The following is a 26,296-nucleotide window of genomic DNA, read 5'->3' as shown; positions in this document are numbered from 1 at the left end:
GGATGGGTACTCACTCTTTACACACTCCACCATTAAAAGCTTTCTCTCTGGCCTGCAAAATCTCTACCCTGAAATTCACGCAACAGTGGCTACATGGAATCTTAACCTCGTTCTTCATGCTCTCATGAAACCTCCATTTGAGCCCAAGGCTACCTCCTCTGATCTCCATATGTCCATGAAGGTGGCTTTCCTAGTTGCCATAACATCAGCAAGGAGAGTTGGAGAAATAAGTGCTTTGATGGCCCACCCTCCATACACAATCTTCTCCAAAGATAAAGTCACTTTGAGACCGCATCCTCAATTTCTTCCTAAGGTGGTATCGACCTTCCACCTCAACCAACCTATATATTTACCAACTTTCTACCCCAAACCTCACAAAACGCCACAGGACGCAACCCTGCATACTCTCGACGTCAGGCGAGCAATTGCCTTTTATTTAGACAGGACTAAACCATTTCGCAAGTCTCCACGACTCTTTCTTTCAATTGCCGAAAGATCAAAAGGCACAGCTATTTCTAAACAACGCCTATCCAAGTGGATCTCTGACTGCATCAGATCCTGTTACCGTGCGAAGAATCTTCAACCACCTGAAGGCGTTAGAACTCATTCCACTAGAGCCATGTCGGCATCCATTGCCTTCCTACACAACGTTCCCATTCCCGATATCTGCAAAGCAGCTACATGGTCATCTGAACACATGTTTGCAAAACACTATGCTTTAACGCAAGACACCATGGCAGACACAATAGTAGGTCATACAGTACTATCTTCAGTACTCCCTGCCGTATCTCCAAAGTCCCACCAACCGTAGTGGGTACTGCTACACATTCACCTAGAGTGGAGCACCCACAGGGACAGCACTCGAAGAAGAAGAGAAAGTTACTCACCTTGAAGTAACTGAGGTTCTTCGAGATGTGTGTCCCTGTGGGTGCTCCACTCCCCACCCTCCTCCCCTCTACTTTGGAGTACTGAGATGAGACTCCACGGTAGAGAAGGAACTGAGGAGGGTGTGGGGTGCACGCACTCAGGAAGATTCCAACTAGACGGGAGATACCATCTGGGTGCATGCGCCCCAACCAGGCACTGCTACCGAAAATCTCCGATCGACAGCGCCGGGACGCACCGTCACCTAGAGTGGAGCACCCACAGGGACACACATCTCGAAGAACCTCAGTTACTGCAAGGTGAGTAACTTTCTCTTCTTGTGTCTTGCTTATAACACTCCTGCAGAATGATGTTTACTTTTTTGGCAACAATATTACACTGTTGACTTGTATTTAGCTTGTGCTCCACTATGACTCCCAGATCCCTTTCCACAGTACTCCTTCCTAGGCAGTCATTTCCCATTTTGTATGTGTGCAACTGATTGTTCCTTCCTAAGTAGAGTACTTTGCGTTTTGTCCTTATTGAATTTCATCCTATTTATATCAGATCATTGTCCAATTTGTCCAGATTATTTTGAATTTTAATCTTATTCTCCAAAGCACTTGCAACCCCTCCCACCTTGGTATCATCTGCAAACTTTCTATCCTTGAGTGGCCTTGCGACCCCATGCACCAGGTATGATGGAGGTATTTCAGGTATTTTCTCCTACTGGGGGTTTTTGCCCCCAGACTGCAATTTAGAGGGCTCTACCGCTCATATCCCTGACCTCTGAGCCCCACCAAAAATTTTATGAGGAATCATTCCTTTTGAGGATCTTAGGAAGAATGTACTATTTTTCTCAATTTATTTCTGCAGTTAGCTAGAAAAATGGATTATAAGTGAAAGTTAGTTTGTGTTTTCATTAGGTGGTAATATGGTTTTAAAATTTGTTGTGGACAAAGATTAAGTGGTTGGCTCCTCCCCAGCCCCTTTCTCATATCCAGTACTTCTAATCTTATATTAATATGGCATTGTGGCTTTCCTTGAAGGATTGTATATTTCCCGTCCCTTGTTGAAGTAAAGTGGCCTTTTAGTATTGCAAAATCATTCTTGCTGTCTTCTGTCCTTGAAGGTTGCAGTCCACAGATACTTGGCTCTGGCCCAGCTCGTATATGACCAGAAATAGAAAGCAGGCACATAAATTGTGTGTAGACAGACTTGGCTTCTTGTTTGAATATTACAGTGGAAGGAATTATAATGTTCAGAGAATAATTTTTGCCTTTGAATAGCATGTGCTAAAGACCTGAAAGAAATTAAATTCTGTTGGAAATATTAAATTACTATTTTATAAGTTTCATTGTGATGAGGTAGACAGAAATATCATCCCACTGCTGCAAGTAACAGTTAAGGGACAGGCTTGTCATATGTATTTACATAATTATGCCACCTATGACTGAATAAAAATTTGGGAGACTGTCAAGAATCCCAGATTGAGAGAGCAGAAGGAAAATTTTAAAATCTGAAAATATTCCAGAGGAAAACATTTTTGTGATTGCTGTACTCTAAATGGGGAAGCAGGCAATAAAGAGTCTTTCAGCAGTGCTTAAAATTGTGCTCTAAATATTAAAATAGAATAAATCGGACATGAAAAACCATGTGGTGAAGAAATCTGCAGGTAGGATTTAGAAAGTTGAGAAGAGACTTGTCATCTGTTAGAATATTTGAAGAAAAATGGAGAACCATATCCCCAGTATATTTTTTTCATAATGTAGCTGAACATCCTAATACGAATCAGCCTAATAATACATATTTCTAAGGGCTAGTCTACACTTACCTGCCGGGTCGATGCGGTGAGTTCGACTTCTCGGAGTTCGAACTATCGCGTCTAATCTAGACGCGATAGTTCGAACTCCCCGCGCGCTCCGGTCGACTCCGGTACTCCACCACTGCAAAGGGCAGTGGCGGAGTCGACCTTGGAGCCGCGGACTTCGATCCCGTGGCGTCTGGACGGGTAAGTAGTTCGAACTAGGGTACTTCGAGTTCAGCTACGCTATTCACGTAGCTGAACTTGCGTACCCTAGTTCGACCCCCGCTCTTAGTGTAGACCTGCCCTATGATACATTCAGTTATGCATTAATTTTAGACTTTCATTTTTTTTCTACTTTCATATTTTATATTGTGTTAAGGACTGCAGTGCAGTAGAACAGGAAAATATATCCCAAGCATAGTTGAATCCTTAAACACTACTTTCTGGCTATATGTGTAACTTTCGACACCTCTGCTATGTGTATTACTGATCCCTGCTTTAGGTTTAAATCCTTCTAATCAACTTGTAAATCACTGAGAAATGTGAGCACTTTCCTGGAGCTAGACAGGAGATTTCTGATTTTGTTAATATCTGTTGCTTCACCCCATTGAGATTTTGGTAGAACTGTATTCATAACAGGCCTTTCTGAAGGATGAAAGTGAAGAATGTATTTGGACACTAGGGTGCACCACATAACTACTTGTTAACCAGGAAAATGAGGTCCTCCTTGACTAGAACATGAAGAACTGTGTATATATTAAAAAGCAGTATTAACCAGGTCTACTATTTTCTGGAGCTAGGATACAGAATTTTTAGATAAAAGAAAATACTATAATATAGTTTTTATATATTCCCAGGCACAACATACATGAAAATAGAGTTAAGGTTGCAAATACATATCAATTAAGAAGGAAAAAAAATTACAGCATTTCTACTATTTTAAAACAACAAGCACATTTGAAAGCCTGGAAATCTAAATTAAGAATAAAATTCTAGGGGCAGATCCTCAGCTGGTGTAAATTGTCATAGCTCCATTGAAGTGAATAGATCTATGGCAGTTTTCAGCTGCTGAGAATCTATCCCTTTAGGTTATACAAACAGCCTTAACTCTGGCCCCACATCAGTACTCATCTTTGCCCGTCCAACAACTTGTTTATACCCAACTACCAAAATGCCATACCACAGTGTCACAACATTTCTAATATGGATCACAAACCCTCTGCTGCAAACCACCTCCCATTCATCACATATGAGCCACAAACCCAAATGCAAGCACTCCTCAACTTCAATACTTACATTTTACATTCTCATAACATTTCTTATAAATATAATAGAGTAGCATAATTAAACGAAGCATTTTGTTACATTTATTCTTACGCTTTCTCAAAAATTCTCCTCTGGCAGAAATTTCTCTACACAAGAAATTTCAGGTGGAAATAATTTGTTTTGAGGAAGTAGTACGGTGAGGGGACAAAACTGGGCTGAGGATGGAAAGCTAGTTACTGTGTAACCTTTCTTATAGAGTCACTTCAGCAACTTTATAAGAAAGTGCAGACTGCATCACCATATATATCTGAAACTCACCTGACTCTCCATTCATACTGGCTGCTTTTATTCTTCCCTCATTGTAAGTTGACTCCAATAATTATTACTGAGATATTTTCAGTGTTACATTTCTGTTTACATTTGTAATTTTTCCTTTTCTGCCTCCAAGAGACACTATACCCATCTGTGCAAAACATTCTCTTGTCTCTGATTTGACCCTATTTGAATAAAAACTCCATTGAATAGAGAAGGGAAAAGTGTATTTCTGTCAGTTAAACTGATCTACTTTTTCTTTCAGTCATTTTAATAAATCTGACCACAGTTCTAACTGTTGTACTTTTTTCTCAGGTAACTCCCAGAATTACCTAATTATTTTCCTCTTTCAGCTGTTCTCTTCCCATATGATCTTAACACTTTTTAACCTTGAGCAGATTATTATTTGCTGTATTTGGAAGACACTCTATCACTGATGATAACATGATGTCACTGTTTTATTTTTCAGATGTTTCTAGGTGATGATAAAGGAGTTCTTGGAAAAGATTTTTCTGCCACAGAGATCCAAAGATTAAAGGAACAGAACACCAGCCTGCGGGTTGTTATTGCAGAAATGAGGAAAGAAATGGAGAGACTCAGTGATCAGACACCATCCTCGTTCCCCAGGAAAGAAAAGATACAATACGCACAGCAAACTGCCACTGATGCTAAGGCTGCTACAGTCATATTTACTCCTGGTAATATAGAGAACTGGGTTGAAAGTGCTATTCTGTATCAGTTTTGTATGGCATTTCACACTTTCCTCTTAAGTCACAGCTCTTGCCTTAGAATACTATTTTCATCTTTATTTAACAGAAATAATATCATTTTTTCTTGTTTATAGCTATTTTCAAATGTATCCCTTTAATGAATATTATCTGTCTATATTTTGAAACATTTTAGTATCACAGTTTACATTTTTCTTTTCCTTTTCACATTACCTGTGAGAGGTGTATTTTAAATACTCATCACTCAAAAGGAAATTCAGAGAAGAATACACGGGTTGTGAATGAACATGTACATTACAGGGGGAACTGATAGCAACCACTATAGTTAGAAATAACTGGCAAACCTTATTTGCAACCCCCAGCTCATAACTTGCTGAAAAATTAACCATTTGAGCTACAGTTTTGCAGGCATAGGCTCTACCAAAATTTTTCTAAAATAAAGTTTGGGCCAAAATTGTTCGGTTTTTTTGTTTTTTTTTAGTATAAGGAGAATGAAAACTACAGTTTCCCCTTCATAAAGAAATTCTTGTGAACTTTTTTGAACTTTGGGAAGACAAGATAACTGTAATTTGATAGGGAAATAACCATCCCAAAAGAGAAGCATTTGAATGTTTTGGTGAAAATTTGACAATTTTTGAGCCTTTTAATGGCCCTTTTGCACATGCATGGTACAAATGGTATAGATTTTTTTAAACACTGCATATTTGTTCACTGCACATGCCTCGCTTAGCTAAACATTCAACTTCTGAGTCCCCTGAATTACTCCAAAGCCAGCTCAGACCATTTTCTGGATCTGAGAAAACCAGACAGACCCAGCAAAGTAGATTCTCCTGCACCTGCTTCATTCTCTTCCAAAATGGCTGTTTATTCTGTTGTAACTTTGAGGTTTCATTGTGAATAGTTATGAATAGTTAACAGTTATTTTAAACCTTGCTGTTTCCAAGCAGATATGAACTGATGAGCTAATTATTATGTGCAGAGGTGTTCATTAGACATAAACTGTTGTTTTACCTATTAATTTATACTCTGTTAGTGAAACAATTTGATTACTCAGTTCAATCAAAGATTTCTATTAATTATTTCTAAAGGACATTTCTCTCTCCAATCTTCTATGCTAGTGCTGATATGTGCATGTAGTTCTTCCCTGCTAATAGCTGAAGACCATACCATTGAGCCTTTTTGTTGACATCATCCTCCTATATATAAAGTTTGCAGCTGCCAAAGTTCAGTTGTTTCTGTTTCCAGCAGTTGGAGGATATAATACTCTTATCAGCTGGATCTGGTGCTGTTCACCTGAGGGTACTGAAGGAATTAGCTGAAGAATTCTCGGCACCACTGGCAATAATATTTGTGAACTTATGGATGACAGGAGAGGTCCCAGAAGACTGGAGAAGGGCTAATGTAATGCCCTTTTATAAAAGTGGGGGGGGAAAGGAGGAGCTGGGGAACTATACCAGTCAGCTTGACTTCAATACCTGGGAAGCTACTAGAGCAATGTATAAAACATTCAGTTTGCAAATACGTGGAGGATGAAGGGGTGATCACTAGAACAAATCATGCAAAACCAGCTTGATTTCCTTCTTTGACAGGGCAACTGATTTGGTGGATGGGGGAATGTGGTGGACATAATATACCTGGACTTCATCAAGGCTTTGGCATATGGGACTGTGTCAATTCTGATAAGTAAGCTGAAGAAATGCAGGCTTGACAGAACTCCCACTAAGTGGATACATAATTAAACAAACAACTGCAAACAGAGTAACTATTAATGGAATCAGGTTGTTGGATTGGAAGGATATCTCAAGTGGGATTCCACAGGGATCTGTTCTGGGTCCAGTGTTTAACATTTTTATTATCGATCTAGATGTAGATATTGAGCGCATACTGATCAAGTTTGCAGATGACACAAAGCTAGGGAGGCTGCCAACACTTTGGAGGATAGAGCTAAAATTCAGAGGGATCTTGCTAAATTGGAGAACTGGGCTATAGGCAACAAAGTGAAATTCAACAAAGACAAATGTAAGGTCCTACACTTAGGGGAAAAAATCAAATGTACAAATACAGAATTTGGGGAAACTGGCTTGGCAGCAGCACTGCTGAGAAGGATCTGGGAGTTGTTGTGGATCACCACCTCAACATGAGTCAGCAATGCAATGCTGTTGCAAAAAAAAAAAAAGGCAAATGCAATTTTAGATTGCATTAACAGAGGCATAGCATGAAAATCATGGGAAGTGATAGTACTGCTCTACTTGGTGCTGGTTAGGCCTCAGCTGGAGTACTGTGTCCAATTTTGGTCACCAATGTATAGAAAGGATGTAAAGAAACTGGAAAGGATCCAGAGGCGAGTGACCAAGATGATCAAAGGGTTGGACTGCAACTCAAATGAGCAAAGTCTGAAGGAAATGGGTCTGTTTAGTTTAGAAAAGAGAAGATTAAGGGGGATATGATTGTGATCTTCAAATACTTGAAAGGCTGCAATAAAAAAGATGGAGAAACATTCTCCTTTTGCCACAAAAGGCAATGGTTTCAAACTACAGCATAGCAGATTTCGATTAAATCTCAGGAAAAAATTCCTAACTGGTAAGAACAGTAGGACAATGGAACAGACGCCTAGGAAGGCTACGGAAGCTTCTTCACTGGGGTTTTCAAAAGGAGGCTGGATAGTCATCTGCCTTGGATGGTTTAGACACAACAAATCCTGCACTTCGGCAGGGGTTAGACTAAGATGACCCTTGCGGTCCCTTCTAACTCTAGAATTGTATGATTGGATAAAAGGAAATTCCCTAGCAAGTGGTCTGCCAAACTCACGATGATTTAATTGCTTGTTTAAGTTAAAATACCTTTTCCAAGATCCTTTCTTTTTATGTTTGTAGATTATGTTCAATCCCTGGAAGAGGAAATAAGAAAGTTAAAGCACAAATATTGGATAATGGAAGAGCAACTAGAAAAGGCATCTAAATTTTCCAAAAAATCATCTGCTCCATCCCATGACCCATCCAGCACTCAGCACCACTCAGCTCCACCCATCACTCAGCTCCACACCCACAATTTCCAGGAAACTAGTGGTAAGAGAAACATGTTTCAGCATTAATCTCCACTAGGATCCAATTGGTGCCTCCCTGTCATGTGGCCTTGTAGGAGAACTGCAAAGAAGAACCAGCCTCAGACTCATGCTGGTAGGAGCAGAAGCAGCCAAAGCATACTTTTGGCCTTCTTGACATTCCAGTTAAAACTGCAGAATGTTCTCAGACTTTTTTCTGCCCTGTGCTGATTGGCTGTTTGCTCCAACCTACTACTCCTCCATCCTCTCCCTCAAATCCTCCTCACTTCTGCTTCACTCCATACCTGCCCTTTCTGCCCCCTGCAGTAGTCAATCATATAATTTAATTTTCTGGGAATTTAGCAGTGTTTATCTAAAAAATTAATACACTCCTCTTTGCCTGTTTAAAAAATTAACTTCACTGTTTTCTAGGTGAATATCAGGGTTAATATTGGGGAACAGGAAAAGGGGGAAAAAAGCAACAAATAGAGAAAAGTAAGAGTTTATTGTTTATGAAATCATTATCGCTAATGCCCATTGGACAAATAAAACTTATTTAAAAAACAAAAATAGTTTACTTTTGGTGACTTTCACGGTTACACTGAGGCCTCTTATATCAAGTGTGAATTCCAAAAGTCCTAGGGAGTCCTAGGGTGTGTAGGAAAAGTGTCTTTTCCCAGGCTTGTTCTCCTGAAGTCTTGGACATGTCCTTGGGCCCAGCTACTCTCACGGGCTATCACTGGGGATGGTGGGTAAGGGGTGCCCAGTGGGAAGAGGAAAGGTCCCCAATATTCATGGATCCCAAAATCATCATCTTTTCTGTCACAGAGGTGGGACACAGGGGCAGGGAGTCAGGAGAGAGCAGATCCCAGTCACTGATTTGCGAACAGCAGGGGGGTTGCCATTACCTTCCTCCTCACATCGTGTGCTCTCCAGCTCTACTCCTCAGGGCCACAGGGAGATTAGAACAACCTGTTCCTGGCCCAGGGGCAGGCAGGAGCTCTGCCTGTTGGATGCAGTGGATAGGGTTTTGTGCTCTGGGGCTCCTCTCCAGACAATGACGTGTCTCCAGACAGCTGCTCACAGGAGCTATCACAGAGGGGAAATGGGGGGTGGGGTGGCAGGGAGAGGGGTGTCTGGGGGAGAAGGATACCTGATTTGGTGGTGGGGGAGGAGGTGTCAGATGGGGGAAGGGGTGCCCAGCATTCATGGGTGGGGGAAGTTGGGGAGGGAGATACCTGGTGGGTGGGGGTGGTAGATGGGCTTCCTGGCATACACAGAAGGAGGGGGGTCTGGAAGTAGGGAGGGAGACAGAGATTGGGGGCTCAGACAGGAGTCTTTGCCCTGGGCTGTGCTGAATGGCTGGGGTCAGGAGTGGGCCAGTACTCACTAGGTGCAGCCTTCCACTCCTTGCAGCAGTCAGTGGTCTCAGCAGGGTCCTTGTCTATCTTGTGCAGCTGCAGTGGTCACCAACTGGCAGTTACCTTTCCCCATGCAGGTGCACTGTGCTTTCTGCTATGGAGTATGCAAACAGGCCTAGGGACTTTTGAGCAGGTACAAAATCCAGGTAGAAAATGGAAAAATCTGAATACTGGATTTTTCAAAACCTACAGTTTTTTTGGAGGGTCTTTGGTAAAACCTGAAAACAAAAGGCACTACTTATAACAATGACACTCTTTCCATTCCAATAGTATCTCAGGAGGATGTTAAACAGCTGCTACTAAAGTAGAAATTTTAAAATCAGCAGGTCCAGATAATATGCATCCAGCTGATTATCCACTGAATCTTTTTCAGAGTCACTGCTTCCCAGGATAGAGATGGCCATATTTATTGGATGGTCTACATTCTTTGTTCCTAGATGTATACATTTACATTTGGCCATATAAAAACACTTACTGTTTTCCTGTACCAAGCTTACCAAGTGATCCAAATCGTTATCCGTGACATATCCTCTTTATTTTTTTCCACTTCTTCAATCTTTGTGTCATCTGCAAACTTTATCAGTGATTTTGTTTTCTTCCAGATCACTGATTAAAATGTTTAATAGTGTAGGGTCAAGAACCGATCCCTGAGGGACCCCACTAAAAGAAACACACCCGTTCAATGATGATTGTTGATTTACAGTTACATTTAGAGACATGTCAGTTAGCCAGCTTTTACTCCATTTAATGTATACCATGTTGATTTTGTATTGTTCTAGTTTCTTAATCAAAATGTTATGCCGCACCAAGTCAAATGCCTTTACAGAAGTCTAAGAATATTATTTACACTATTACCTTGATCAATCACATTTGTAATCTCATCATAAAAATATATCACATTAGTGTGACAGGATCTATTTTCCATAAATCCATGTTTATTGACATTAATTATATTACTCTCTCTTTTAATTCTATATGGAGATATACCTATCTCATAGAACCAGAAGGGACTCTGAAAGGTCATCAAGTCCAGCCCCCTGCCTTCACTAGCAGGACCAAGTACTGATTCCCCCCCCGATCCCTAGGAGGCCCCTTCAAGGGTTGAACTCACAACCCTGGGTTTAGTAGGCCAATGCTCAAACCACTGAGCTATCCCTCACCCCCATATGAGTCCCCTATCAGCTGTTCTGTTTTGCCCAGAATCAATGTCAGACTGACAGTCCTATAATTTCCTGAGTTGTCGTGTCCACCCTTTTAAAATATTGGCACAACATTAGTTTTTTTTCTAGTCTTCTGGAAAAAAGGTTTCAAGGGTTATTGAAAATAAATATGCTGATTCTAAGGCTACCATCTCTTAATCATCCTATTTACATTTGGAACTAATTCTGGAATGTGAATACCAGGTACCCAAGATTATTTCCGCTGATATAGCACCCTTTAAACAAAGTTATTGTGAGGTGGATGCTCATGCTTCATAAATCATGAGCACTGTTGTATTATCTAGAAGTATTTCTGTCTATCAAAGATAAATAATAAGCATATACTGTTAGGTTACCCTACTGTATCTGCATGTTCAAGACTGTCTACTATAAAATATTCATTACCTCTGCTGGAACAATATACCTGTGTTGTAATCAGACCAGATAGTTGCTGTTTAAATCCCTCAAATAAAAGATTCTTGATCCATGGTGTAGTTCTTGTAGGTGCTAATATGTTATAGTGGGTTTTTTGCTTCATTTACCTTTTTTCTTTCAGGTGCAATTTGTGCTGATGAAGTTTTCTCTGGAGCTCCTTTGAAGAAGCTGGAAGCCAGAACAGCACACTTGGACTCCATGGTAACACAGCACATACAAAAGGTATGAAGAATCTTGAGCTACCCAAAGCTGTTATCTTTGCTATTTTATATATGTTTGTTATACAAACTTTCTTTGTGGGTAATGTTCAGTATATGGAGCAAGATCTGTGGGCTGGCCTTTACAGAGGTGTCAGGGACCAGCCTACTGTGACAGATTCCTGTAAGGGAGAATGAGCCAATTCAGATCTACCTAGAAGTTATTAAATCTGTAGGTGGCTGGTTGGCTAATAAGCCTGCTAAAGGATTACCAGGGCTCAGCTGAGGTGGTTCCTAGAGACAGGAAGCTCCTGAGGAGAAGTACTCCCACGAGAGCTAAACAGGAGAGCTCACCAGAGCAGGGGCCTGGAAAATGTGCTGCAGCTCCTCTAACCTACACACAGGCAGGGCCACACCCAGCTGCAGATCACTCTGGGAAGACTCAGTTCAAGGGACTTGCTCCAACACTCTGATGCTCACTCCTTTTAAGGGGTACAACCCAAAGATTTTATGAAATTTGCCCCCTCCCTCAATGTAGAGAGGTGTGCATACTTCTTGCCCTCCCCCCAGTTAGAAATTACAGAAACTGGGTTTAATAATAAACAAAACAAATTTTATTATCTATAAGAGACCGATTTTAAGTGGTAAAAGGGGTAACAAACAGAACAAAGCAGATTACTGACCAAATGAAATCAAACACTCAAACTAAGCTAGTTTCACTAAAGAAATTGGTTACAAATAGTATTTCTCACCGTAGATGTTGTTGCAGGCAAGTTGCAAAGTTTCTGTGGTTCAGAGTTCCAGTTATATTCCTTTTCAGACTGGACCCCGTCTCAGTCTGGACTCTCTCCTTGCCTTCCCTTCAGGTGGTGGTTGCAGTCTTCTTGGGCAGACAGCAATGGAGAGGAGTCCAGTTTGCATTCCTCCTCACCCTTAAATAGGATTTACTTAAGGTGGGATTCCTTTGTTTCCCAAACTTGACCCCCCTTTCCTTACAGTGGAAAGTTATAAGAAGTCCCAGGTAATGTTTTAGTGTCAGGTTACAAGACCACCTGACTCTGTAGTATCACAGAGTCCATGAGTCAGTAGCAGTATGGAGTGTCCACAGGAAAGCCAAGCTTTTCACAGTCCATTGTCCTCACTGATGGGCCATCCGTCCTGTCTGGCTTTTCCATTGTTGTACCTTAAGTGTTAGCAGTGGATGTCACCCAAAGTAGCATAGTTGAAATACAGATACATAATCAATGTTCCTAACTTCAGATACAGAAATGATACAGGCATACAAATTGGATAATCACTTTCAGTAAATCATAACCTTTCCAATGATATCTCACATGAGCCATCTTGCATAAAGTATATTTCAGTTATGTCATATTCATATCATAAGCATATTTTCATAAAGAATATGGAATGACACATCACAATGCTATACTTATGTATAACATGTTTTCCAGGTGTAAGCATGAACGGGGGTCAATTTTATGGATTTGCTGAGTTGCCAGTTAGATTTTAAAGCTGAAATCTAACAGACTAGACTTGACAATTTGATAAGTGTTTAAGGTCACTAGTTGTCACGGAGTATGGGGAAGTCAGGGTCCTGCACCCCTCTTCCTGGGACTCTCAGTGATTCTCAGCCAGCCAGTAAAACAGAAGGTTTATTGGACAATAGGAACTCAGTCTACAGCAGAGCTTGTAGGCACAACCAGGACCTCTCAGTCGAGTCCCTCTGGGGGTTCAGGGAGCTTAGATCCCAGTTTGGGATTCCCTGCATTCCACCACCCAGCCCGAAACCGAAACTGAAAAACCCTCTCCAGCAGGCTCTCTTCCTTTGTCCAGCTTCCCGGGCAAAGGTGTTGACTCCCCCTCCCCCCTGCCTGGCTCAGGTTACAGGCTCAGGTACTGTCCATCACCTAAAGTCATCCCCTGCTCTCCCATTCACTGTGCAGACAGTCCCTACTGCATCACACTATTGTGATGGAATTTAATCAGGATAACCCATTTTTATTGAGTTCAGGGAGAATTAGTGTCTGTCTTCACTACCAATGTTAAAGCTTTGCCACGGCAGCACTTTAAAATGGCTGTGTAGTCACGGCACCGGTGCTGGGAGAGAGCTCTCCCAGTGTTGTAAAAAACCCACCCCCACAAGGGGAGTAGCTCCCAGCGCTGGTGCACTGTCTACACTGCCACTTTACAGTGCTGAAACATGCATCACTCAAGGGGGTGTTTTTCACACCCCTGAGCAAGAAAATTTAAGCGCTGTAAAGTGGCAGTGTAGACCAGGCCACCAGGAAGCTAATTAGTTCGACCTAGAGGGCTCTTTTAGTTCGAATTCTGTACTCCTCCCCAACGAGGGGAGTAGCGCTAAATTCGACATGGCTATGTCGAATTAGGCTGTGTGGACGGAAATCGACCTTAGTAGCTCCGGGAGCTATCCCACAGTGCACCACTCTGTTGATGCTCTGGACAGCAGTCTGAGCTTGGATGTTCTGACCAGCCACACAGGAAATGCCCAGGGAAAATTTGAATTCCTTTTCCTGTCTGGCCAGTTTGAATCTCATTTCCTGGTTGGACATCGTGGCGAGCTCAGCAGCAATGGCAACAATGCAGAGCTCTCCAGCAGAGGAGTCCATGCAATCTCAGAGTAGAAAGAGGGCCCCAGCATGGACTGACCGGGAAGTCTTGGATCTGATCTCTGTGTGGGGCAATGAGTCTGTGCTTTCGGAGCTGCGCTCCAAAAAACGGAATGCAAAGACTTACGATAAGGTCTCCAAAGCCATGGCAGACAGAGGATACAGCCAGGATGCAACGCAGTGCTGCGTGAAAATCAAGGACCTGAGACAAGGCTACCAAAAATCAAAGTGGCAAACGGACGCTCCGGAGCCCAGCCCCAGACATGCCGCTTCTACAAAGCACTGCATGCCATTCTCGGTGGGTCTGCCACAACTGCCCCACCAGTGTCCGTGGACTCCGACGATGGGATAGTGTCAACGGCCAGTTCCTCGGCGATGTTCGCGGACGGGGAAGATGAGGAAGGAGATGAGGAGGAGGAGGAGGCAGTCGACAGCGCTTACAACGCTGATTTCCCGGCAGCCAGGATCTCTTCATCACCCTCACGGAGATCCCCTACTAACCCTCCCCAGCAGTTACCCCGGACCCTGAATCAGGGGAAGGATCAGTCAGTAAGTGCTTTAAACATGTAAACTTTTATTATTAATGTAACAGGAATCTGAACTATGTGAAAAGGAGGTATATATGGGGATAGAACAGAAATCCTCCTGGGAGATTTCCACGAAGCTCTCCTGGAGGTAATCGAAAAGCCTCCGCATGAGGTTCCTGGGGAGAGCTGCCTTATTGGGTGCTCCGTGGTAGCACACTTTTCCACGCCAGGCTTTCATGAGGTATTCTGGGAGCATTGCCTCCACGAGCATGGCAGCATAGGCCCCTGGTTTGTGCTGGCTTTCACGCAGCATGCGCTCTCTATCTCGCCCTGTGATCCTCCTCAGGGTGATCTCGCTCGGAGACTCCTGCATTTAATTAGAGTAATTTGTGTAGTGTTAGTATTGGGAATGCTTGACTGTTCCTTTGCATGACAATAAGCCTCCGTTTAGAGCCACATGGTGGAGGCTGCAGAGGGGCAGCATACAGGGATCTTTCCCAGGGAACAGCTGCGAGGAGGTGGAATAGGGGCAGAGTTTATGCTTTCCGGATTGCCTGCTGCAAGAGGACAGTGCCATACATTCAGTTTTAAGCAGCCTAAAGTCTATGGCTTACCATGCCTGACTGCTGCACGGATTCTGCTGTCCTGCCCCGCTTGTCTGATCTCCAGTGCAAGACCCCAGGCAATGAAAGCGAAAGCCGAAAATTAGAACTTGTCCTGAGTCAGTGCTCATGAGATAGGTGCTGTGCATGGTCTTGTTCACAGAGACTGACTAGACTATGTTCATAGTTCGCAAAAATGTATCTTTGTAAGGAATTCACTACCTTTTTCCCATCACACAGCTGCCACTGTATCCAGACCTGTTCCAGCATCCCCCTCACAGAGGCTGGCGCAGATTAGGAGGCGCAAGACAAGGACAAGGGACGAGATGTTCGCTGAACTTATGGGCTGCTCCTGAGCCGAGGCGGCCCAGCAGAGCCAGTGGAGGGAGAACCTCTCTCAGTATCAACGCTCACACAGCAAACGGGAGGACAGGTGGCATCAGGAGGACCAGCAGGCGACTCAAACGCTGCTTGGACTAATGAGGGAGCAAACGGACACGCTCCGGCGCCTTGTGGATGTTCTGCAGGACCGCAGGCAGGAGGACAGAGCCCCCCTGCACTGTATCTGCAACCGCCCTCCCCCGCCACAAAGTCCCAAACCCCCCTCACCCAAAGTAACAAGAAGGAGGGGCAACAGGGGCCGTGAAAACTGTCACTGCACCCCTGCAGAGTGCACAAATACAAGAAGGCTCTCATTCCCTAAATGTTGAGAAGTCCTTCCCTTCCTAACTCACCCAAGCCCCAATCCCAGTTTCATCCCCTAACTGTCTAGTTGATTATTAAAAATACTTTGCTGTTAATTACTGTTTCCGTCATGTTTTTGTACAGAAGACTGTGTTTGAAGGGGGGGGGAAGGGGAGGGGTAATTGCATAGGACAGTCAACTTTACCAGGGTACAGACACGGGGGCAGGATCAGCAGCAGGTCACACACACAGTGCAGTCAGTAGGCACCCTGGTCGGTATGGGAGGTGGTTTCCATGTTCTGTGTGGGTGGGGAGGTACGTGACTTTGTAGCAGGGGAGGGCAGTTACAGATCTTATGCAGTGGTCCTTGTCCTGGACCACAGAGCCATGCTGCAGGGGAATCTGTAACCATCCTCCCCCGCAACAGGGTCACATAGCCCCCGCACACAGAGTCCCAAAAAGGAGGGATGGCAGGCTCCGTTGAAACAACCAGTCCGGCACTGCGGACCGCTCTAGGAGCAGGAGCCTGTCATTCCTCGAGTTTAGAGGCGGTCTTTACATCACTGCACACCCTACCCAGCACAGTCTGCCTCCCAGTTTCAACCCTTTAACGCAAAGTCAGTAATAAAGAAACCTTTGTTAAGTAACAATGGAACATGTATTTTATTTTTACACGTGTGTTGGAAGGAGGGAAATGGGGTGAACGGGGTATGTAACTGCAGAGGATAGTCAACAGTAACTGGGTAAAGAAACAGGGGCAGGTTCAGCTTCTCTGTAAAGAAACTGAATAGTCACAGGTCACGCTGCTCGCTGAGGAACCTAGCTTTCAAAGCCTCCCGGATGCACAGCACTTCCCGCTGGGCTCTTCTAATCGCACGGGTGTCTGGCTGAGCGTAATCAGCAGCCAGGCGATTTGCCTCAACCTCCCATCCCGCCATAAAGGTCTCCCCCTTGCTCTCACAGAGATTGTGGAGCACACAGCAAGCTGCAATAACAATGGGGATATTGGTTTCGCTGAGATCCGAGCGAGTCAGTAAGCTCCTCCATCTCCCCTTGAGACGTCCGAAAGCACACTCCACCACCATTCTGCACTTGCTCAGCCGGTAGTTGAAGAGTTCTTTGTCACTGTCCAGGGCGCCTGTATAGGGCTTCATGAGCCAGGGCATTAGCGGGTAGGCTGGGTCCCCGAGGATCACTGTAGGCATCTCCACATCCCCAACAGTTATTTTGTGGTCCGGGAAGAAACTACCTTCCTGCAGGCGTCTAAACAGACCAGAGTTCCTAAAAACACGCGCGTCATGAACCTTGCCCGGCCACCCGACGTTGATGTTGGTAAAGCGTCCCCTATGGTCCACCAGTGCTTGCAGCACCATTGAAAAGTAGCCCTTTCTGTTAATATACTGGCTGGCCTGGTGGGCCGGTCCCAGGATAGGGATGTGAGTTCCATCTATAGCCCCACCACAGTTTGGGAATCCCATCACAGCGAAGCCATCTAGGACGACCTGGACGTTTCCCAGGGTCACTACCTTTGAGAGCAGTAGCTCAACGAGTGCGTGGGCTACTTGCATCACAGCAACTCCCATGGTAGATTTGCCCATGCCAAAGTGGTTCGCTACTGACCGGTAGCTGTCTGGCGTTGCAAGTTTCCAGAGGGCTATGGTCACTCGCTTCTGCACAGTCAGGGCTGCTCGCATCCAGGTGTCCTTGCGCTTCAGGGCAGGGGACAGCAAGTCACACAGTTCAAGGAAAGTGCCCTTACGCATGCGAAAGTTTCGCAGCCACTGTGATTCATCCCAGATCTGCAGCACTATGCGGTCCCACCAGTCCATGCTTGTTTCCCGGGCCCAGAATCGCCATTCCACAGCATGAACATGACCCATTGCCACCATGATCTCCACGGCGCGGGATCCCATGCTTTCTGAGAGGTCTGTGCCACTCTGACACTTCATGTCCTCACCGTGCTGCCGGAGCCTCCTCGCCCGATTTCTCAGCAGCTGACTGTGGAAGAGGTGGACGATAAGGTGCGAGGAGTTGACAACGGCCATATGTGCAGCGATGATCACAGCGGGCTCCATGCTCGCAGTGCTGTGGCATCCGCGCTGTCACTGACCAGAAAAGTGCGCGAACAGATTTCCCGCCGGCGCTTTCAGGGAGGGAGGGCAGCGGGAGTGACGGTTGAATGATGACAGTTACCCAAAACTACCCTCAACACATTTTTTCCCCCAGCAGGCATTGGGGGCTCTACCCAGAATTCCAATGGCCAGCGGGGACTGCGGGAACTGTGGGATAGCTGCCCACAGTGCACCGCTTCCAATGTCGACGCTTGCCCCGTTAGCGTGGACTCACAAAGTTGAATTAGTGTCCTTAGTGTGGATACACAAATTTGACTTTGTAAGGTCGATTCCACAAATTCGAGTTAAGTTGAATCGAACTACTCTTGTAGTGTAGACATACCCTTAGCTTATTAATTTTAATTCTAGGTTCTTTTCAGATCAATTTTTACCTTGGACAATATTTCTTAAATCAGGACACATGATGTTCTTAATCAACAGTTTATTCATTCATCCAAAAACACATAAGTATATACATAGTGTATAGGTCTAAGTTACATACATCAAATTTTCTAGGTATGTACTGAACACACAAATGCAGTCTCTTAAGCAGTTGTCATAGGGTAAGTTTGAGGCTCAGCAGTTATGATATATCAGTACAAATGATCAAGATTTTTATTACATTTTCTTATGCTCACCAATCATCACCTCTTTGATACTGCTAACACATTTCTTATTCCAAGGAGTAAGGATGTTTTATTTTAAAGACTCTTAAGAGTAAGGTCCCTGCTATTTTGAAGAGTTTGGTATGGAAAAGTTTCTTTATAAATTCATTCAGCACTAGGGTCCTTAGGGCAATCTTCTTTTCTATTGGGTACTGATTTTCAGGGCACTCTGATTTTAGCTTAGTTTATCTGCTGCTTCTATTGATATCCAATAGATGGCAATAGTGTAAGAAATTTCTTCCATGTTTCTCTGAGTTGGAGAGTTTTCATGTTTGATCAGTTTCAAAAATTACACGTCAGGATTAGTGCACATTATTAATTGGAATTCCATCTCTCCCATTTTTAAACAATTTCTCTTAATATTTCACAGTTATACCCTGGTTATGTGATTATATCTTTCAATACCTTGCATGGACTCTTAAAAATCCCCAATGATGGAGATTCCATAATCTCCCTAGGCAATTTATTCCAGTTCTTAAGCACTCTGATAGATAGGAAGTTTTTCCTAATGTGCAACCTAAACTGCCCTTGCTGCAATTTAAGCCCATTGTTTCTTGTCCTATCTTCGGAGGTTAAGAGCAGTAATTTTTCTCCCTCCTCCTTGTAACAACCATTTATGTACTTGAAAACTGTTATCATGTCCCCTCTCAGTCTTCTCTTCTGACTGAACAAACCTAATTTTTTCAATCTTCCCTCGTAGGTCACGTTTTCTAGACCTTTAATCATTTTTGTTGCTCTTCTCTGGTCTCTCTCTCCAATTTGTCCACGTCCTTCCTGAAATGTGGCTCCCAGAACTGGACACAGTATTCCAGTTGAGACCTAATCAGCGCAGAGTAGAGTAGAATTACTTCTCGTGTCTTGCTCACAGTACTCCTGCTAATACATCCCAGAATGATGTTTGGTATTTGGGCAACAGTGTTACACTGTTGACTCATATTTAGCCTGTGGTCCACTATGACCCCCAGATCCCTTTCCGCAATACTCCTTCTTAGGCAGTCATTTCCCATTTTGTATGTGTGCAACCAATTATTCCTTCCTAAATGGAGTACTTTGCATTTGTCCTTATTGAATTTCATCCTATTTACTTCAGATCATTTCTCCAGTTTGTCCAGATCACAGGGCCGCCTGGGGGGGGGGGCAAGTGGGGCAATTTTCCCTGGGCCCCAAGGGGCCCCCAAGAGAACAGCTGAGGCTCCCTCCCCGGCCCCTTACCCCCGCCTCCGCCCCTGCCCCTCTCCCGGAGCCTCAGCGCATCAAGCAGCATCCCTGGACACCGCTGCAGCCTGGCTCCGGCGGGGCCCCTGAGCCCCGCCCCGAGCCGCGTGGTGAGGGGGCAGGGCTTCGAGCTCCAGGCTGAGCTCAGCTCCCTCCGCTCGATGTGGAGCTCACAGCCCCGCCCCCTTACCACGCAGCTCAGAGCGGGATGGAGCTCAGGCCGCGCTGGAGATACGCTGCAGCTGGTCAGTGACGCGCTGAGGCTCCGGGTGAGGAGAGAGCCGGGGGTAAGAGGCTGGGGCCGGGGGGGTTAGCTAAGGGGCAGGGAGTCCCGGGGACAGGGAGGGGGCAGAGGTTGGGGGGGCGGTTAGGAGACAGGGAACAGGGGGGTTGGATTGTGGGCGTTCTGGGGGGTCTGTCAGGACTCAGCGGGGGGGCAGATAGGGGACAGGGAGCAGGATGGGTCAGGGATTCTCAGGGGGGGCAGTCAGTTGGGGGGGCAGGAAATGGGTGGGGGTTGGCTAGGGGGCAGGGCCAGGCTGTTTGGGAGGCACAGCCTTCCCTACCCTAAAGCTCAGTCAGCAGTTTGAGGCTTGCAGAAGAGCCAAGCTGTTAGCTTTTCCATTAGGGCTCCCATCCCTTTCATTTCTCAAATGCCAAATTATAGTCTATATTTAATTTCAGTGCCATAGGGAGATTCATGTCAGGGGAGGGTAACTTCCTTTAAAATTAGCTACTGGGGGGAGGAATCACATGAGAAGAGCAATATCCTTCCCAACCCTACCAAGGGAGACCCCCCTCCCCTGCATTCCCTGAGGCTTCAGAGGGGTTAATTCAGTGGTTCTCAAACTTTTGTCCTGGTGACCCTTTCACATAGCAAACCTCTGAGTGTGACCCCCCCCCCTTATGAATTGAAAACACTTTTTTTTATATATTTAACACTATTATAAATGCTGGAGGCAAAGCGAGGTTTGAGGTGGAGGCTGACAGCTCACAACCCCCAGTAATAACCTTGTGACCCCCTGAGGGGTCCTGACCTCCAGTTTGAGAACCCCTGGGTTAATTTAATTTTAGCACCCTGTGTCCATTCACATGCATGTGCTATTTTGAGCATTTCAGTTTTGACAACATAGGCTCATCCCAGATTCTGGAACAAGCTCAAATTCTCAGTTCGTGGACTATTTACATAGTCTATACTAAAGACAAACCCACAGTAACCATCTTCAGTTTGTGAGGGACCCCATGGAGCCAGTCTCTAGGAAAGAGATAAATGCATGGAGATTAAGTCCATTAATGGCTATTAGCCAGGATGGGTAAGGAATGGTGTCCCTAGCCTCTGTTTGTCAAAGTTATGGAGACTGATATGAGTCAAGGAAGCCAGCAGAGTATCAGAAACCTGGAAAAATCTCTTCCTGGATGGGCTCAGGCATTTGGTTACAAGCTGAGGTGGTTCAAAAGTTTTGGATTTTTTTTAAGCAGAATTTTTTTATTGTTTCTTTAAACAATCAAACACAGCAAGAGGCAAATATTTGGCCACACCGTTCTGAAACCTCAAACCACTTTCAGGTTTTGGCAGACTAATTTCAGCTTTTCAATTAAAAAAACCATAACAAATTTTGAAGGAAAGCAGACATTGTCCGTGATTTTTTTTCTGCTTTTAAAAAAGCCCTAGTTTTCGATCCAGAAAAAGTTTTGATGGAAAATATTTGTCCAACCCTTTTAATGAGCTTTAGTGCCTTTTAGCACTAGCTAATGCTGAGAACCAGTGATACCTTGTAAAGAAGTTTTCTCAAAACTGGGTTTGTGCTGAGATGCAGAAGGTTTATTTTTCCCAGGGGCATCTGTGGTGGGGAGCAAGGGGGCAATTTGCCCTGGGCCCCGCAAGGGGCCCCAGGAGAATATAGTATTGCAATTTTTTTTATAGAAGGGGCCCCCAAAATTTCTTTGCCCCAGGCCCCCTGAATTCTCTGGGCGGCCCTGCCAGATCATTTTGAATTTTAATCCTATCGTCCAAATCACTTGCAACCCTTCCTAGCTTGGTATCATCTGCAAACTTTATAAGTGTACTCACTATGCCATTATCTAAATAATTGATGAAGATATTGAACAGAATCAGACCCAGAACTGATCCCTGTGGGACCCCACTCTTTATTTCCTTCCAGCATGACTGTAAACCACTGATAACTACTCTCTGGGAATGGTTTTCTAACCAGTTTTGCACCCACCTTATAGTAGCTCCATCTAGGTCGCATTTTCCTAGCTTGTTTATGAGAAGGTCATGCGAGACAGTATCAAAAGCTTTACTAAAGTCAAGATATACCACGTCTACCGCATCCACCCTATCCACAAGGCTTGTTACCCTGTCAAAGACAGCTATCTGGCTGGTTTGACATGATTTGTTCTTGACAGATCCATGCTGACTGTTACTTATCACCCTATTATCTTCTAGATGTTTGCAAATTGATTGCTTAATTATTTGCTCCATTATCTTTCCGGGTCAGGGCTGCCCAGAGGAGGGGGCAAGTGGGGCAATTTGCCCCGGGCCCCAGAGGGGCCGCCACAAGAATATAGTATTCTATAGTATTGCAACTTTTTTTTATGGAAGGGGCCCCTGAAATTGCTTTGCTCCAGGCCCCCTCAATCCTCTGGGCAGCCCTGTCCAGGTACAGAAGTTAAGCTGACTGGTCTTTAATTCCCTGGGTTGTCCTTATTTCCATTTTTATAGATTGGCACTATATTTGCCCTTTTCCAGTCTTCTGGAATCTCTCCCATCTTCCATGACTTTTCAAAGATAATCGCTAATGGCTCAGATATCTCCTCAGTCAGCTCCTTGAGTATTCTAGAATGCATTTCATCAGACCCTGGTGACTTGAAGACATCTAATTTGTCTAAGTAATTTTTAACTTGTTCTTTCCCTATTTTAGCCTCTTCTGATCCTACCTCATTTTCACTGGCATTCACTGTTATACGTCCAATCACCACCAACCTTCTTGTTGAAAACCAAAACAAAGACGTCATTAAGCACCTCTGTTACTTCCACATTTTCTGTTCTTGTTCCTCCCCGCCCCATCCTCTTCATTGAGTAACAGGCCTATCCTGTCCTTGGTCTTCCTCTTGCTTCTAATGTATTTGTAGAATGTTTTCTTGTGTATGTCTCTAGCTAGTTTGATCTAATTTAGTTCCTTGGCCTTTCTAACTTTGTCCCTACATACTTGTGTTATTTGTTTGTATTCATCCTTCGTAATTTGACCCAGTTTCCACTTTTTGTAGGACTCTTTTTTTTATTTTTAAGCCAAGGTGGTCTCTTGCCATACTTCCTATCTTTCCTACGCAGTGGGATAGTTTGCTTTTGTACCCGTAATAATATCTCTTTGAAAAACTGCCAACTGTCTTCAGTTGTTTTTCCCCCTTAGACTTGCTTCCCATGGGATCTTACCTACCAACTCCCTGAGTTTGCTAAAGTCTGCCTTCTTGAAATCCATTATCTTTATTTTGCTGTTCTCCCTCCTACCATTCCTTAGAATCATGAACTCTATCATTTCATGGTCACTTTCACCCAAGTTGCCTTCCACTTTCAAATTCTCAACCAGTTCCTCCCTATTTGTCAAAATCAAATCTAGAACAGCCTCTCCCCTCATAGCTTTCTCCACCTTCTGAAATTAAAAATTATCTCCAGTACATCCCAAGTACTTGTTGGATAATGTGTGTCCTGCTGTGTGATTTTTTCCCAACAGATGTCTGGGTAGTTGAAGTCCCCCATCACCACCAAGTCCTGTGCTTTAGATGATTTTGTTGGTTGTTTAAAAAAAAGCATCATCCATCTCTTCTTCCTGGTTAGGTGGTCTGTAGCAGACCGCTACCATGACATCACCCTTGTTTTTTACCCCTTTTATCCTTACCCAGAGACTTTCAACAAGTCTGCCTCCTATTTCCATCTCAACCTCAGTCCAAGTGTATACTGCTGAACAAACAAGGTGCTTTCTGGTCATGTCCTTTCCAAGACCCACCCATCTTCCCCTCTGTTGGAGTAATCCGACAAGAAGAAGCTGGAGAGGTGGTGGGTCAGCAGGGCCCTATATGTGACACCATGAAGGTGCAACTCCAGGGGGCCCCTGAGCCAACCCAACTGGTACTGCTAGGGGAAAAACCTTCCAGCGACTGTGCACGCAGCGCACTCACAGAGCGCACACACACACCTACTTGGAATGGACATGAGCAACATATCTCTAAGGATAACAGTTGGGCTGGTGATGCTGACCCAGTGCAGTTGCAAGCATTAATTAATATTTGCAAAGCGCTTTGCTAGTATAAAATGCTACATAAATACTGAGTGTTGTTATTCCTCTTTCTTTCCCTGTGGTCTCTTCCTTCTTCCCCATGTTCTTTGGGCCTGTGCCTCATTTTCTTTTTTTACTTCTTACTCCACCCTCCTCTTCTCCATTCTTAACCTTTCCACCTTTCCCTTCATTCCTCCCTGCTTCTCCCTTTTCTCTCACCATTGCTTCCCACCCCATCAGTCACCCATTTTCTGTTGCCCTGGCCTTTCCCATTCCCTCCCATCACTATCATCCATCATTCACATGACATATGCCATACCTGTTACTTGCTACTGCAGCTCCTTCATCATGTGCTTACTACTGCTTCCTCCTATCACTCATTTGCCCAGTTGTCGATGTGCCATATTTTGACATTCATTTTTAATCCACTGTCTCTATCTTCCCCAGTAAAGTGGGAAGAGTAAGGGACTCACTCACTTGTTACAGACAACCTGATCACTTGCTGATTCTCAACTGTCAGCCTGCAAGTGGGGCACGGAGCGCAGGGGAGGATTCAGGTAGTCTGGAGAAAGGGTTATCCACCAACTTCCTCTTTCTTGGTCTTTTAAGTGGGATATACCAGGTGCTAGACGATTCTTCCCCTCTTCCTTGGAGGCAAGGAGAGGAGCAGAACTATAAGAAGCATCACCCTTCCTCACCTCAAGACAGGAAAGGAGCCATCAAATGGTATTCTTACCATACTTCAGAGGACTGGAATAGACTAAAGGTTAGAGCTCTGCAGTGGCTCAGGGAGACATCTTTAGGTTGAGCAAGATGAGACCCCTGATTAGTGATCAGCTCATTCTGTCCAAAACAGAACAGAGTTCATAGAATATCACAGAATCATAGACTATCAGGGTTGGAAGGGACCTCAGGCGGTCATCTATTCCAACCCTCTGCTCAAAGCAGGACCAATCCCCAACTAAATCATCCCAGCCAGGGCTTTATCAAGCCTGACCTTAAAAACCTCTAAGGAAGGAGATTCCACCACTTCCCTAGGTAACCCATTCCAGTGCTTTATCACCCTCCTAGTGAAAAAGTTTTTCCTAATATCCAACCTAAACCTCCCCCACTGCAACTTGAGACCATTACTCCTTGTTCTGTCAACTGGTGCCACTGAGAACAGTCTAGATCCATCCTCTTTGGAACCCCCTTTCAGGTAGTTGAAAGCAGCTATCAAATCTCCCCTCATTCTTCTCTTCTGCAGACTAAACAATCCCAGTTCCCTCATCCTTTCCTCATAAGTCGTGTGCTCCAGCCCCCTAATAAATTTTGTTGCCCTCCGCTGGACTCTTTCCAATTTTTCCACATCTTTCTTGTAGTGTGGGGCCCAAAACTGGACACAGTACTCCAGATGAGGCCTCACCAATGTCAAATAGAGGGGAATGATCATTTCCCTCAATCTGCTGGCAATGCCCCTACTTATACAGCCCAAAATGCCGTTAGCCTTCTTGGCAACAAGGGCGTACTGTCGACTCATCCAGCTTCTCATCCACTGTTACCCCGGGTCCTTTTCTGCAGAACTGCTGCCTAGCCATTCGGTCCCTAGTCTGTAGCAGTGCAGTTCTGATAGGATGCTCAGTTCACTTAGTATAGGGACCAATGGCGTTGTGAGTGGAGGACTGAACAGTGAAGACCAGGATAGGGACTGGTTCTTCAAGCAAAGTTCCAGTTGGCCAGTCCAAGCTGCAGTGGTAACCTCTGCAGTTAGTAGATATTGATCCTTACTATATAATAGGGCATAATCTTTTGTAATCCTGACCAAAATCATGTGACAGGGGCCAGATAAGAAAGGGCAGTCTTTTACATCACTCTTGTGAGTTACAACTTAATTATACATGCCATATTTTCACTTTATAATTCCCTCTGACTCTCTTCATATATATTTTATCCTCCAATCTTGCACTTTTTATTTAACTTTGTAGTATTGCTAATACATATATACCTTAAGCTATATATACATAAAATAGGGCAGAACTCAGTAATCAAATGCATTTTTAAAAATTACATTTTTAAGTTGCCATGGGAGTTGGTTGTAATCCCTATATTAATGTTTTCTAACGCTTTCCATTATAAAAGATTGTGGTTTTTTTAGAAGTTTTAACATCTCCATTGTTTGCAGCAAGCTTTTAAATTCAGCAGGGAGGGAAGCCCTGGGGCCATGGATGTGCCTTTTCTTCATTCTATGAAATTCTGCTCAGGCTTGCCTGAAGTATAAACTTTTTAAAATCACTATTTTCCTTCTGTCATTTGCATTGTCAGCATGCCAAAATAGCT

At 44.2% G+C, this 26,296-nt stretch overlaps 1 protein-coding gene across 10 annotated transcripts in view; it reads left to right on the top strand.

Annotated features, from left to right (window-relative positions):
* Positions 1-26,296, top strand: part of CCDC57 (coiled-coil domain containing 57) — a 148,870-nt gene that overhangs the window by 81,785 nt on the left and 40,789 nt on the right. For all 10 annotated transcript variants that reach the window (XM_039501399.1, XM_039501404.1, XM_039501407.1 and 7 more), the window contains 3 exons: positions 4,719-4,947; positions 7,851-8,042; positions 11,194-11,294. In XM_039501399.1, coding sequence (XP_039357333.1) covers positions 4,719-4,947; positions 7,851-8,042; positions 11,194-11,294 — 522 coding nt within the window. The remainder of the gene's footprint in view (positions 1-4,718; positions 4,948-7,850; positions 8,043-11,193; positions 11,295-26,296) is intronic.

Source organism: Mauremys reevesii, linkage group 15 (assembly GCF_016161935.1).
Source record: "Mauremys reevesii isolate NIE-2019 linkage group 15, ASM1616193v1, whole genome shotgun sequence".
Taxonomy (NCBI): Eukaryota; Metazoa; Chordata; order Testudines; family Geoemydidae; genus Mauremys; species Mauremys reevesii.
This window is presented reverse-complemented; position numbering and strand designations above follow the sequence as displayed.